The 14,630-nt window shown below is 42.5% G+C and overlaps 1 protein-coding gene across 4 annotated transcripts in view; it reads left to right on the top strand.

The window, feature by feature from the left end:
• The window catches only part of NEDD4L (neural precursor cell expressed, developmentally down-regulated 4-like, E3 ubiquitin protein ligase), a 259,010-nt gene that overhangs the window by 146,083 nt on the left and 98,297 nt on the right, over positions 1–14,630 (top strand). For all 4 annotated transcript variants that reach the window (XM_019531744.1, XM_019531743.1, XM_019531740.1 and 1 more), the window contains one exon: positions 11,235–11,285. Coding sequence is in view for 2 of the 4 variants with exons in the window: in XM_019531740.1 (XP_019387285.1) it covers positions 11,235–11,285 (51 nt within the window). In the remaining 2 variants the exon portion in view is untranslated. The remainder of the gene's footprint in view (positions 1–11,234; positions 11,286–14,630) is intronic.

The raw sequence follows: 14,630 nt of genomic DNA, 5'->3' as shown, positions 1-14,630 counted from the left end.
GTAAGGAAAGATTTCAAATGAAATAGTATAAAAGTGGGGCTTGTAATGTTTTCCCTATTAGCAAGGTTGCCCAGTACTTCCTTTTAGAAGAGCTTATTTTCAGTTGCCTATACCTTTCTAAACTTTAGGTTTTTGTTTAGTTAGGTCTTCATAATCTGTGTGCAATGAAGGAAGTGCATAGTCTGAGTGCAGTATATCTTGTTTCCTTAGGAATACAGGTATTTTAATTGTATAGTATGTTCAAGTTCACTGAAATACTTGAGTTATTTACCCTGTGCATGGTTCTTCTGTGTATGGTTTCATTTCAGCAGGCTTTTTCTTTTGTACCTTTTTCCTCATTCTTGCTTTGGCCTTGAAAAAATTCTGTTTCCACTTCAGCTGGGCAAGCATATGGGTTTGGAAATATTTTTAAAGATGGTAGTCAATAATCAAAAGAGAGAAGTTATAAGTCAAGGAATTTCCTCCTCTTTCCTGAATATTACAGATTTATTCTGTAGTGCTGGGGCAGGCAAAAAAGGGCCCAAAGGCCAGATCTGGCCCACCAAGCCATTGTATCTGGCCCACAAAGCCCCTCCAAAGAAATAGTTATTACTGGCCTGCAGCTACCCATCTGAAAACTGGCAGGAAGCGGGCTTTCAGAGCTTGTACATCATCAGACCAGGCAGAGTCTGTGCCTCTACCTCCCTGGGGCTCACAACACTCCAGCTGGGAGCCCCGTGTGGATGCACCGAGCGTGATGGCACATGACTGGACAGCTGGTGTGTGGGGAAAAGAGCTCCTGCCTACAGGAGGGAAAGGTGTGCGTGGGGGTTTGTGTGGGTGAGTGTGGAGTTTGTGTATGGGTACCCCCACCACACATTCCCCACCTTGGTGCATAGTGCCTGCTGCCAGCAACAGCAGCAGGAAATAGGCTGTTGGGATGTTCATGGCCCTTCCCTGGCAGTGTGTGGCTCCAGCTGAGTCTCTGACCTGCTGGCACATACCTTCGTACCAGACCAGGCTAGCTTTGCGCCAGGATGTGGGGCTCATGGCATTGCAGGAGAAAGTCACACAGTTGGTCCGGGCTGGCTCCATGCCTCCATGTGGGGCTTCCAGTGCTCAAGCAGGGAGCTGCACATGGCATCATGGAGTCTCTCATCCTGATTGCACACAGACTGGGAGCAGTGGGGAGTCATGTGCCATCAGGCTGGGTGGGCTCTGTGCTGTCACATGTAGCTCACCACTGGAGGGCTGGAAGCTCCACTTGGAGGGGACCAGAGCCAGCTCGGTCTGGCCTGAAGGTGTGCACCAGTGGACTAGGGACTCAGCTGGAGCTGTGCACTGCCAGGGGGCTCTGGCTGCCATGGCCATGAACACCTCAAGGGCCCTCTACCTGCTGCTGCCACTACCTCTGCTGGCAGAGGCTGTGCATGAGGGAGTGTGGGAGCGGGAGCTGCTACTGCTGCCAGCAGGGACTGTGTGCAGGAGAGGCATGTGGCAGAAGGACCCACCCCCCACCACAAACCCCACACACTCTCACACCCACACCCCCCACACGAACCCCACACCTGCCCACGAACCCCACACCTACTCACACACATACCCACACCCTCACAAATCCCTCCCTACATACCCCCACCCACACCCCATGCTCCCTCAACACAATATACATAAATAAGAATTTATTTTGAGCTATTATGCAATCACCTCTATATATACTATGCAAACACATGTAAACCAGGAAAAAAAAGTTTTTGAAATAAAATTAACATGCATATAGTAGGTGTTTGATTTTTAGTATATGATTGGGTTTTTTTGTAATTCCAAGATCACTAACCCCCTCCCAAAAGTTGTACTTCTGGGGGCAAGGAGAAAGACTTCCAGTGACAAAGGTCAGGAGTTAGGGGATGGGACTTCTGGTCCCAAGATGGAGATTAGGGGGTGGGATACCTGTTAAGGGGTGGGACCACCCCCTCAACAGCCATCAACGGTCGTTAAGTAGCCCTCTAGCTGAAATAATTGCCCACCCCGGCTCTACTGGGTTTTTAGAAAGCACTACCTGTATTTTTATCCTAAATAAAGGTTTAAACTCACTGCTTTACAAGCTTGAGTGAGGTCTATATGTGGCTTCTAGCGAAGATTAAAAGGTTTTAGAGTGATCTTTCATCCATTGCATCCAGGTCTCTCTCACTGTTTGCTAGAGCAGTGATTCGCAACTGCAAATTCACATCCCCCTTGGGGAGCTACAAGCAGATTTCAGGGAGTCTGCATGGCCCACTATGGGGTGGACCTACCTCAACTCCCTGGAGCTCAGTTAAGTCCCAGTGAAGGGGTGGGGGGCAGGCCTGCCTCACCCAACTCCACAGCCTTCATCTTGTGGGTGGTGCTGCGGGGAGGTGGGCAAGACTCTGCACTGCTTCTGCTCCGGTGAGTGGGGCCATGGGGCTCCCCACTGCCAAGGCCCACCTGCTGTATCTGGGACAAGCGGATTTGGGGAGTGGGGTAGTTGTAGTGGCACAGGTGGGCTATGGAGTTTTTATAGCATGCTGGGGGGTACCCTCAGGAAAAAAAAGTTGAGAACCCCTGTGCTAGAGGACTGCTCCATAACATAACGCATGTGTATTATTTCAACAATATCCCTCTCTCTGAGTTGTGGAGAGAACCTTAGCTATGTGACCAAAATATTAATAATTGGCAGTGATGACTACAGAAGGATGCAGATACCTTGAAACGATAGCAATGAATAGTATGTTCTTCCCTGGGCAATTTAATGAGTGGGACACTTGGGAAGGTTAAAATGAATCATCTAAAGATGTGAAGGCAATGCATGTATACTACTTTTGTTAAAGTAATTTATATGCTACATAATTCAAATGCTCAAAAGAATATTGTTGATTCTGAGTATAGTCTACACATGAACCCTCTGAATACTTCTAGGAGTAGCAAAGTGATGAAAATTATATTTCTGTTTTGGAAGTGGGAAAAATCGTAGAACAATGAGGTAACTCACCAAAACTCGCACAGTAATTTGGTAGCAGAGCCAGGATAGGTAGAACCCAAGACTTCCTGACTCATTCTTTTAAACCATGATGTCTCTTGCCAGTCAGCTGTCGGGAACAGTACTATCATACAGCAGAGTAATTTACTCCACCAAAATGCACGTGTAGATGGTGACAGGGTCTGGCTGGGGCATGAGGGTTCTAAAGTACAAGGGCAGTCTGCCACCTAGCCCTGCATTTCCGTACCCTTGTACTTCAGCCAGTCTCTCCGCTGCCACCCAGAGCCCGGGGCTGATACCCCCAGGACCACTGCCAGCCCAGGGCTGCTCCACCCCAGCTCAAAGTGCTGGGGCCCTGGGCACATGTACAGATGCTGCGCCCAGGAGCAGTTTTCTCTGGCACAAAGTGTGCCAGAATTTATCGTGTCACATTAATTTCTTGTGTACACGCATCCTCTTTGAGCTAAAAGCTACAGATACTTCTGATAAAGTATCGATCCAGTGTTTCATAAGGAGAAGGAGAAATTGCTTAACTTTGATTAGACCTATTGAAGTCTGTGGGGGAGTAAATTCATATGCTTTGACAAATTGTGTGTTAGTAACTCAGAAGCAAAAAATGCTGCCATTTTTTTTTGTGCTGTTACCAGTTTCCCAAAATTTCAAACTAGTTTCATAAAGATACCGAGTTCAAAGAAATAATTAGCAATTGTAATACATATACATGTTTTTAACTATGCTGTCAGAATGCTGGTATCAGGGACCACCTCATTTATTGTCATACAACTGTTTTTTAGATAGAAATATTATGGCATGTTATCATATAAAGTATGAATTTTAATAATAAACTTAAAGCTCTGCTATGATAAATATGTAAACTTGGCGCTGGAAGAGCAGCATGCACTTCCTGGAATTCTCTGCATAGTGTGGTTATAAATAAGCGTCAGGTTGTTTGGGCAGTCACTGGCCCTGATATCTGGTGTCACAAGTAAATTCTGGTGTGGGCTTTTTCTACTGACAGACGGATGATTTTTTGGCAAACGTTACAGAACCTTAGATTGGAATTTATCCTAGATGATAGATTAATGAAAGGAAGAATAAACCTAGTCTTCTGGCTGGTGAGGTGGGCAAATACATACACTGCTTATATAGTGTGCATATGTATTACCAAAACTTAATATCTTTGGAAATATCATACCCCTAGATCAAGCAGCTGAACTTCCTCTTGCTTAGGTAAGATACTAAAAAGGCTGATGCATGAACACATTATTATATGCATACTTTAAAACTAGCATTATAGTAAAGTTCCATTCTTAAACATTGAATTGACAAGGAAGGGCATTTTTTAGCATACATGTATTTATAATATGTTGATTCTATACGTACGTATTTTAAAACCTGTGTATAGCGCATTAATGTAAAATCAGGTTTTCCTCACCATTTTTTTTTTCAACCCCTTATTCTTATCTTTTGCTGAACATGTAATGAACTGGAGGAAACATGCCTTCCTTATTTGGGTAACACTGCTTCACTACTTTTCTCTAACAACAAGAACATTTGTTTACAAAAAATGAGGTTGCAGGGAGGAGGGGGAGATATTTTTAAAAAATCCCAACAACTTTGGTTTCAGAGGTTATGCCTTTCCTAATTATTTATTTAAGAAGTAGCCAAATTTTAGGCCAAAATTAATACTGGAAACAACATCTTTCTCAAATCATAGTCAGTTTGTTTAGGTAAGGGCCTGAAAGCTCTCATCCAGAATGAAGGCCATCAGCAGAAGAATGCCACCTGTATGGTATCACTGCGTAGAGTGAAAAACTATGGTCACCTCATCCTTTTGGATCACAGCTTAGGGTTTGACATGAAATGTTGAAAGAGTGAATTGGGAGTGAAAAATTTTCCTTACAGATTTCAGTACAAAGTAGTGTTCTCTCTTGCCACCTGTACATGGAAGTTCAGTGATTGAACAGCTGCAGAAGGGAGTTAGAGCAGTGTAGGTCTCGAATGAGGATAGCTTTCCATGTAGACACTTAATCATTAGGGCCCTACCAAATTCACGGTAGAAGTGGGCTATGCAGCAGCTCCTCTAATCTTGCAGGTTCCTCCCTGTACCCCACCCCAGCAATTGGTAGAGGGGCCCTGGTGGCCCTGATGCTTCCTGCTGACTGGCCAGGAGGCAAAAACAGCACCATGTCTAAAACTGTGGTTTTCGTCCCCCTGATGACCAGGAGCAAGCAACGAGGCCCTTTCACCAATCGGCAGAGGAGGGCACGTGGGGGAACTTGCAAGGTTAAAGGAGCTGCCACACAGCCCACTTCTGCCACGAATTCAGTAGGGCCCTACTAATAATACAGATTTACAGAGACAAGTGAAACTCATGGTTCTAGCTCCTCCTTTCTGCAAAAATAATCTTTTTCTGGACTTAACCTACTTTTCTACCTGGTTCTGAATGGTTTCCTCCAGAGGAAAGACTTATGATAATGGACAGTTAGTAAATTGGTCTAGCTGCAAATCCAGTTGCAATATATGTGTCTATTGTTTAAAGTATTGTGTTAATAGCAGTTGAATATCTTGTGTGGAATATTTGTTCAGGTCTGTACACTTCTGAAACAGCTTGGGAAGTATAGTAACACTGGCTGGCTCAGTGCTGGGCATGTTCTCATAAACAGGCACTCGTACTCTACTGCTTACAGTCTGACTTCCATTATTTATAAACTGTCCTTTGGTAATGGCATGTAACATCATTTTCACTGTTTTTGTTCCATCACATTCAAAGCCATTTTATAATCCTAGTGAAATACTCAAAACGTGGTGTTGTGAGATAACATAGTACTGGAAGCTGAGGGCATGCAGTGTCTAGCTTATGAACGCTGTTCTTGATTTTATTTCATTTCCTTTCTGAGAGGCCCTGCATTATTTTGTCCTGGCAAGGAGGAGTCAGCTAAGCTGTGTACCGATGAACTGGGATAGAAAGGTGAACCACTTTGCTTGTTTGCACAAGGAGTGTGTTAAAGTGTAACTGAGAAGTGACAGGATTTGGAGATAATTTGTTGCTAAAATTTTAGACTAGTGCACCAACAAAAGACGTCGGAGCAGTCTTGTCTGCCATGTGAGAAGAACTGGCAGGGTCATGAAAACCATTTACTTCATTCTTGGTTTTAAAGCTGTGATTTCTAAGTCGTATACATACATGATTTAAAACAATCCCATTCCAGCCAGCATGCAACTGTCTTCACTGGAAATGTAATTATCATGCATAGTAACACTAAAAGTATAGTCAGGGCTTTATTACTGTGGGAAAGCAATGATGAAATTGTTGTGGTATTAGTACTTACCTAGGTCCCAAATGACCAATCCTCTGAACATGGTTTCTTTTCAGAATCAAGGCTGATTCTCTTATTTTCTTCAACACTTTCAATTCCTCGTTTTTTTTTGATGTTTAGTGTAGTAAATTGAGTACTATCAGTGTAAACCACATATGCAAGTTATAAGTATCTCTACAATACAGGGGACTGGTACATCAGACCATAACACATAGTGTACAGTCTGAAGTTTAGGTAGTCGCACACTTTTTGATATTCCTGTCTTAAAAACATCATTGGGCACTGCAGAGGTAATACAAGCATTTCTATTAGATCCTGAAATGAGTTCCTTTATGCTCTGCACTTCTGTAGTTACAGTAATTACTGAGGGATTTATTTGTGCTACTTTGAACTGTCCTTATTTGTCCATTAGTTCTCCATCTTCATTAGTAAAAATCGAATGTAATCACAGTCTGTTTAGTTATTGCTAGTTCTTTATTCTTATATGTTGAGGAAATTTGTGGCTTCTTGGGATTAAAAAAACTAAAATCCTTAATAGATGGTTGATTCGTATGCAGTTTTAGTGTGGTAGATGATATAATAGGACATAACTGAGGAGGTAAATTGGCAGCATTTTACCGCCTTAAAAATAACCACAAGAAATGTCAGTACTCAGAGGATATGCAGTTATGTTGATTCAATACTTACACAGTGTAGAGGCCGGGGTGACATGCTTCTAGTTCATAAGGAGCATCACTTTCACTTGGTTCTAGCTGGGATTCAGTTTCCTGTCTGCTGCTCGTAGGGAAGCGGGTAAGGCACAGGACTAAGGATCAGGCGTTCTACCCCATCCCCTACCCTCCATATTTCCAAATGTTGTGAGCTTGCTTTGTGACCTTCTCAAAGAGATTTAAGCTGCCTCCATTTCCCAATCTTCAAAACAGTTACAACTTATTTACCACATGTAATTGAGACCCATTTAATTAATATTTAATATTTGTTGATGACATGCATTATGGAATAGCTTTTAGCCAGGTTAATGTGATTAATATGCTGGAATGGAATGCATTTGTTATAGGAGCATACCTTTTAAAGAATTACTCCAGCTTGCTCTTCTTGAATAGAACCAGTTCCACAGGGGAAGTTTCCAGGCATATCATTGAAGGTTTTGAAGTTGATTTTAATTAGTCATTATTCTCTTCATAACACTACATCGGTGGGGTTTCTATAGATCAGTGGTTCTCAACCTTTTTTGTACCAGGACCCATTTGTCAACATTGGCTGGTACCAACCCAGCGCTCCGCACTCCTGACCCGCTGCCCCCAAGCCCCAGCCCCCTCATGTGTGGGGCAGAGGGTGGGTGTGAGGCAGGATGGGCGGGGAGTGGAGTAGGGGGACCCCGAGCAGCCTGTTGCAGGCTGGGACTCTGCCAGCCTGCAAAGGAAAAGCCACGGTTAGCCACGTTTTCCTCTTTTAAAGGAGAATCCATTTTTAAAGTTTGTTTACCAACCCATTCATATATTGTTGTGGCCCACGGGTTGAGAAACGCTGCTGTAGATGATTGGAAGTTTTATACTATGCACATCACACTGGGGTGGGAGGCGGGAACTACGAAATAGTGCCTTAGTGGTGGAGCTCACGTTGACATTAGCAAAGGTGACTGGAGGTGCTGGGAAAATGAGATGCAGGAGTGCTAATAGATTTGTCCAAAGTTATGCCAGTCAATGGCAGAGGTGGCATTAGGATTCAAGTCTCCTGATTTAATAGCCTTATGTCTTGTCTTGGATTAGACTATGCTATCACTGACCACCCTTGTCCCTGATCTAAATTATGCTTGTTAAAAGTGCCCTTCATTCACATGGTCTGTTTATGTAACTTCACTGGTTTTGGCAACACAGGCGTGTTTTGAAACCAGGCTCTGTTAAAACGCTGCATCCAGTCGTCACTTGGAGAGCACCTGTTTTGGCCAGTTAGCTTTATACACTTCTTGTTCTGTACTTGACAAACTACTGACATTCTAGCTGACTTGATTTTTCCAGTTTATTTTTATAATCAGCTTTGCTTTAATATGCAAGTGTTGCCCTTGACATGCATAATGAAAACAGAAATGGGGAGCTTTTTCATTTTAATTTTAGCTTTGAGCTCTTCTATCATTAGCTTTGTTGAGATTTGTTTATAGTGGAACAGGAATATTTCTGTTCAGTGCATTGGGCTCAGGGTGGCAAGTTCATTCATAAGATGCCAAAAAACCCACCCCAAAACAAAACAAACAAGTGAGACCCAGGTTTTGGTTTTTGTTCTGGGATTTTTAAAGGTGGTTGGGCTACAGGAACACCTTGTATAGACCAATAGATAAGATTATTTAAAAATCTAATGCTGTTTTGTAAATAATACAGTACTGAAACAAAATATGTGTGTGTTAGAGGTGAGCTTGATATCAAGTTGGTAATAGGGTGCTAAACCTCTCACATCCATGCCTTCAGTTCAGTTTTCATCTGTCATGAATGCGAGAGTGCCAGGTCTATTTAACTTAAAAATAAGCCTGGTTCTCTGTGCTATCACAGTATTCTTCAGATATTCTGCTCTGATGTTCTGTACTTAGAATATAAAGATCTATTTTTCCTTGACTTTCTCTATTCTGTGTGCATGGTGGATCTCTAATAATAGATTCATTTAGCTTGAAGATCATGATGTTAAGCAAAAGGGAGAATTTGAGTAGGCACTGGGAACCTCAAACTTAAAAATAAAAACAGGAAATGCAGCTTTGTTTTTATTCCTTCTCTAGCCTAATGGTAACATTGCTTTTATGAGACCATTTTTTCTTGTTTTGCATTTTTAATAGCAGTATAAGTAACACCAAAATAAAACTGTATTCATGTTTCATGACACTCATTATAGCACTGTAATTATTGTGAATGCAGTTATATAGAACAACTTTTGCTGGAAAACATCTTCCCCTTTGCTGATGTTCTAAAAAGCATGTGAATGTTTTGGGACCGTCAATCTATATCCAGTCCAAAAGATAAATTATTTCCTTAACAGCTCCATTAACAGTTCATTAGAGTATTTGTCTTCTTGGTGGGGTAGGAGAGGAAAAAGAGAGAGAGAGAATTGTTGCTGAACCAGAGTATTCTGTTTACCATTGTTTTGCGGTTTAAAATGTTATTGAAATACCTGGGGGGGGTTTAAGATATCCTATACCAGAGATCCTTTTCAGCACAACTTGTAAATTACAGTCCCTGCACCAAAGAATTTACAATTTCATTTAGCTATGAATGATTAACCATGGGGTTGGAGTACAGGGCAATAAAAATATTTAGGCAGGTTGTATACATTATGAAGCCTCACATCTTTTTCTATTTTTATTTTTTTTATTAATTATTAATTTAGGCTATTCTTGTACCTGATTTTTTTTACCAAGTAATAGAGAAGTAGGTGAATGAGGAACTACAGGTATTTCATGCACCAAGGCAAAAAGTAATTCAAACATCATATGCAAATTCTTAAAACATACAGCATCACATTCCTCTCTTCACTTAGTAAATCAGCTGTATAGACTGGCAAGCATGTTCTTGGAACAGCAAGGGATCTACAATAAATCCAAGTAGGGTGGTCTCATCCAAATACAAATACAGAGCCCTTCTGCCTTATTTGGGTAAAACACAACACTGAAACAACATCTTAGTATGGAGGTCAGAAGATCCAGAAAAGGAAAGCCAAAGCCAAATAAGATGCTAAGCAGTCCTGATTCTGAGTGTAGAGCAGCAGATCCTAAACTATGCCAATTTATGTACCATTTTCTTAAATTGATTTGAAGTGAACTGATGGAATATCTAGTTCTCATACCACCTGTGAGTTTACCTGTATGGTTTGCAAATCCTCATTTTGGATCAAGCTGTTTTTGTGCAACCTGTTAAATATCTCCGGTATAGTTACCACCGTTTACTAAGGATAAGCTTTACCTGTGTGGTCCTCTCTCAGGGCTTGTCTGCATGCAGTTTTCCTATACCTTAAAGGAATAAAACCACATGTGTTGGCAGAGCTATGCAAGCAGATACAAGCTATGCTGATGTAACTGGTGCATATGCAACCAAATACATTAACTAGATCAGTTTTCATGCTGTTGTGGTCAAAATAGGAGCATATGTAATGTAGGCCATATGAAGCACGCATAATATAGGCTAGACCACCAGGAAGTGGAGTGAAAAAGTAGTAAGAAGGCTGTTTTTGGGATGTGTTATTGCATCTCATAAGTTACTCTCTCCTGAACCACTGAGATCAGCCTGGTATTTGTTCATAAAAACAAGTGCTCGGTTGTTTGGTATCATTCTAGATACATTTTTCATGAGAGAAAAGTGCTTACATGTCATCATCCAGCTTTATCCTTAGTGGCTAGTTGACTCTGCTCTTAGGAGGGAATAGCACTGTACATGTGAATGGGGCCCCATTAAAATGAAAAAAAATTCTTAAGGTGAAATGTTTTAAGTTTAAATACATAGGTGATGACTTATTTTTAGCTTGTATATGCCCAGAATCTGTAACTTGCGTAATGCTAGGAATCCTAGTGGAAGGCTTGGAAATTTACCTTTAATCGTATTTCAGGCTTTCCCTTGTTAGCAGTTTATTCAGTCTATAAGGTACAACTCTACCCTGCCTTCTGCCTGTTAACAGGTTGTCAGGCAAAATCTTAGCTGAAGTATGGCAACATCTGAGGGGTGTACCATGGACTAGGAAAGCACTTTAAAGGACACTGCAGAAATATTGGAAATACACTGATGAAATTTGGGAACTGTATCTGCTTATTAGAGGTAGTTATGGAGGTAGAATCCATTCATGGTAAAATGCCAGAAAACTGTGGTCCTTGTGGTAGCTATATGATGTTCTGTGTTTCATTTAGCTTCTTTCCTCCTTCCTGTTCTTTAAAAATTAACTAATTTCTGTTTTCTTCTGTTTAACAGACTAGAGACGACTTCCTCGGTCAAGTAGACGTCCCACTTAATCATCTTCCGGTAAGAAATGTCCAAGTCCTCATCCTCTCTGTGGTCTGTACTCCACGTGAGAAATTTCCATAAACATTATGCAGGTCATCTCTATAAGTAGTTCAGTCTGATCTCCTATTATTACTGCAGCAGTATTGGTGGCTAATTGGAGACTCCCCTGGTTCTGCATAATGACCCCACATACTCCTTGACCATGTTGGAAGTAGAAAGAAGGTAATCCGAGATTCTCTCCCTTCTACCTCCAGAAAGTGCCTTTCTTTAAAAAAAAGTTCTTATTGCAGATATATGCCGTCCACTTCTGTTGCTTTTTCCTTGGGTCCACAGCTTCTACCCTGTGCTAAATGATGAATGCATTGGTAGCCCAAGCCTTGGTTATTCCTCTCCTTAACTATTGCTATGTCCTCTTTTTATCCTGTAACTCTCTTTCATGTTGGATGGTTTCCCTCTCTGAGCATGCTGTTTGTATGGCACTCCTAAGAGTAGTGCCAAGAAATGCATCTTAACCCCTTCATCCTATTCTGCACAAGTCAGACCTCGAAATGTTAGATAGCAGAGGGCACCTTGAGGGTGACTTCTGCTGCCATTCTCACGCAGGCTGAAGACCACAATTTCCAGAATGACAGCAGGGCCCTTAAAGCACTCGTTTGAGGCGTGCAGAACACAACTAGGCAGGAGAAGGTTATGCGTCAGTGATATTTTCAGGAGTGCCATTGCAGCAGCATGGACATACACTGTGGGAGCCAAGCAAATTCTCTTTCCTCTAAACATCTCCTTAACACACACACAGCTTTTGCTTTGCTTTCCATTGCTAACCTACTTCAGCTTCTTCTTTTCTAGTGACGTAGCCACCACTTTAGTTATGTGCGTAGTCAGTTGAAATAAGCTTGCATGCCATTTAGGGGAAGACAGTCTGTGTCCTATCTGGAAAGATGCCTTATCTGTTTTGGACACTGGTTCAGAGTCATAACTATAGCCTGGAATATGAGAACCTGGAATGGTTTAAGAATCTCCCATTCATGTGTCTGGGTGTCTTATAGGGCAAGGATATGTGCATGCAAACAATTTACTATGGGATAAAATAGTTAGGGCTCTACGGGGCATCAAGAACCTCATGTACAGACTTTATCCTATGGCAGATAAAAGTTAAACCAAAAGAGATTACTTCTGTCATCGAGAATGAAACTACCACAATTTCACTTTGTGTGTGGCATGAGGTAGTCGCACGCATGTGAGCATTTGACAGCTGGCAACTTTTTCTCCTTCTCATGATGTTGTTTGGACTTTTTGAACTGTCCACTGACAGGTTAAGCGGTAAGTGTAGCGTCTGGGGCTACATCTGCTCTAGAAAGTTTCTCTCCCAGAGTTTTTTGACATTCACCTGGCAATGCTGCTAGTTCTCTGGAGCTATGCATAGTTTGCAACTTTTTCTAGTCTTGTGTGGTCTCACTCAGACAGATGTGAGCAGAAAACCTGGTACCTTGTAGAGAGAGAGAGACCTGCTCCTTAACAGCTGTTGGCATGACTGTCATTAGAGCATGTCCACATTGTCATTTTGCTGTAGTTCAAGGGAAATCCTGTGCCATTTTTGGGGATAGTTTTATTCATGTGACACAAAAGCTGGATTTTGCCTACTAGTATCAACTTTGTGCATTGAACACAAATATATAGTGTCAAAAAGTGGCACTTGTTTTGACAAAACTTTGCAGGCCTGGGTAAAGTTGCAGTTTGACAGATTTGCTTTCCTAAAGCCACACAAAACTATAGTTTTTCAGGAACAAAGTAGTGTATCTTTTCCATTGGTTGTAATTAAACCACTGGGGAGCTTATTACTGGTCAGAGCTGCAATTGAAAGATGATTCATTAAAAAATAATTGGCCCAGGATGATTCATAAGTCCTTGTAAAAAATTGAGTTGTTGAACTGTTCAGTGGATGTTGAGTTCCATTCATTTAATTGTCACTGGTCACCTGTGTACCTCTCATTTTTTTGGAAAGTGAGTGAAATCCAATTCCAGTTGTCTTGTAACTCAATTCTGTAAGACTCTAGTTGTCTCTTTCTTCTCAGTCTTCCAAAGGTTCAATACAATCTCGACATAGCAGGCCAAATTCCAGCCTAAATTAGTGTACGTACTTAAATTTACTGGACCTAAGCCAGAGCCACAACTAACTATCTGTTAGTATGCTGCCTGCCCAAGGGGGGCTTGCATGGCAGGGGAGGGGGTGTGCAGTGGGAGTGTGAAGGAGATCAGGTAGTGTGTATTGGGGGAGGGGGGAGGACATGGAGGAGACTGCATCAGAGTAGCTTCAATGTATGTGTATAGGTGTTTATAATGCCTGTGTGTGGGGAGGGGAGTATGGAGGGCAGAGATTGCCCTGTGGGGAGGGGGTGGGGGACACAGGAGATTGTGTTGGGAGGGGGGAATAATGTAAGGGAGATTGTGCTGTGCAGGGGTATGGGGGAGACCACATAGTGTAGGTGAGTGGCAGGGAGAAGTGCAGAGAAGACTGCATGGTGCAAGTGTGTGTGTGGGGGGAGATGACTGAGCACAGGGTGGCAAGGAGACTGCACAGTGTGTGAGACTGGGAGAGATGGGGTGGGCAGTGTGGGGAACATCGTGGCATGCAGTGTGGGAAAAGTGCAGGGGGCTGCATAGCAGCATGGGAGCTGTTGCAGCTCCGGCTCCAGCTCCAGCTGTGACCTAGGCCTGGGACCAGAACTGATGCCACTGCTTCCTGGCTGGGGCCAGGACCACTGTGGCAAGAGCAGCCGCATTGGTAAGCAGTGGCAGGGAAGAGGGGTGACAGCAAAGGGGGCAAGGGGTAGGGGACCAAGGAGCAGTAAGGGGTGCAAGGTTAGGCCAACATATAAAATGTTTTCCTCTTGTAGAACCTAATTACTAGGGGGTCGTTTTAAATTCAAAGTCATCTTGGATTTGGGCAGATATGGTAAATATAATCCCCATTGACCTGTATAAGCCAAGATGGAGACTCTCCCCTTGAATTCTAGTGGTATATTTTTGCTGTCCATGCAGCTATAGTGCCAGTGCAGTACAAAACTCCGCATTCAGGTTTTATAGCTTCTGCCTTCCAGCTGACCTGTATTGCATCCCTCTGGGAAGCTGCAGACTTGAATTTGTTCAAAGCTCAGGAATCCATAAGTAGAGTCCTAGGTGTAATCTTAGTCCCGTGGAAAAAACTTGAACTGATTCCAGTGTGGGCCAGGATTTAACTGTCAGTGCTTAAAGGGACTCAGAGTTATTCCTTTACAGAAACTAAGTGAACGGGTGCCAGAGTTTCAGCATTGTTCAACCCTTTACAGTTGTATCAGTGAGGAGGGTGGAACAGCTAAATCCCTT

This window comes from Crocodylus porosus, unplaced genomic scaffold (assembly GCF_001723895.1).
Source record: "Crocodylus porosus isolate Cpor-Errol unplaced genomic scaffold, CroPor_comp1, whole genome shotgun sequence".
Lineage (NCBI taxonomy): Eukaryota > Metazoa > Chordata > Crocodylia > Crocodylidae > Crocodylus > Crocodylus porosus.
Note: the sequence above shows the minus strand (reverse complement) of the source record. Positions and strands in the feature narration are given on the sequence as shown.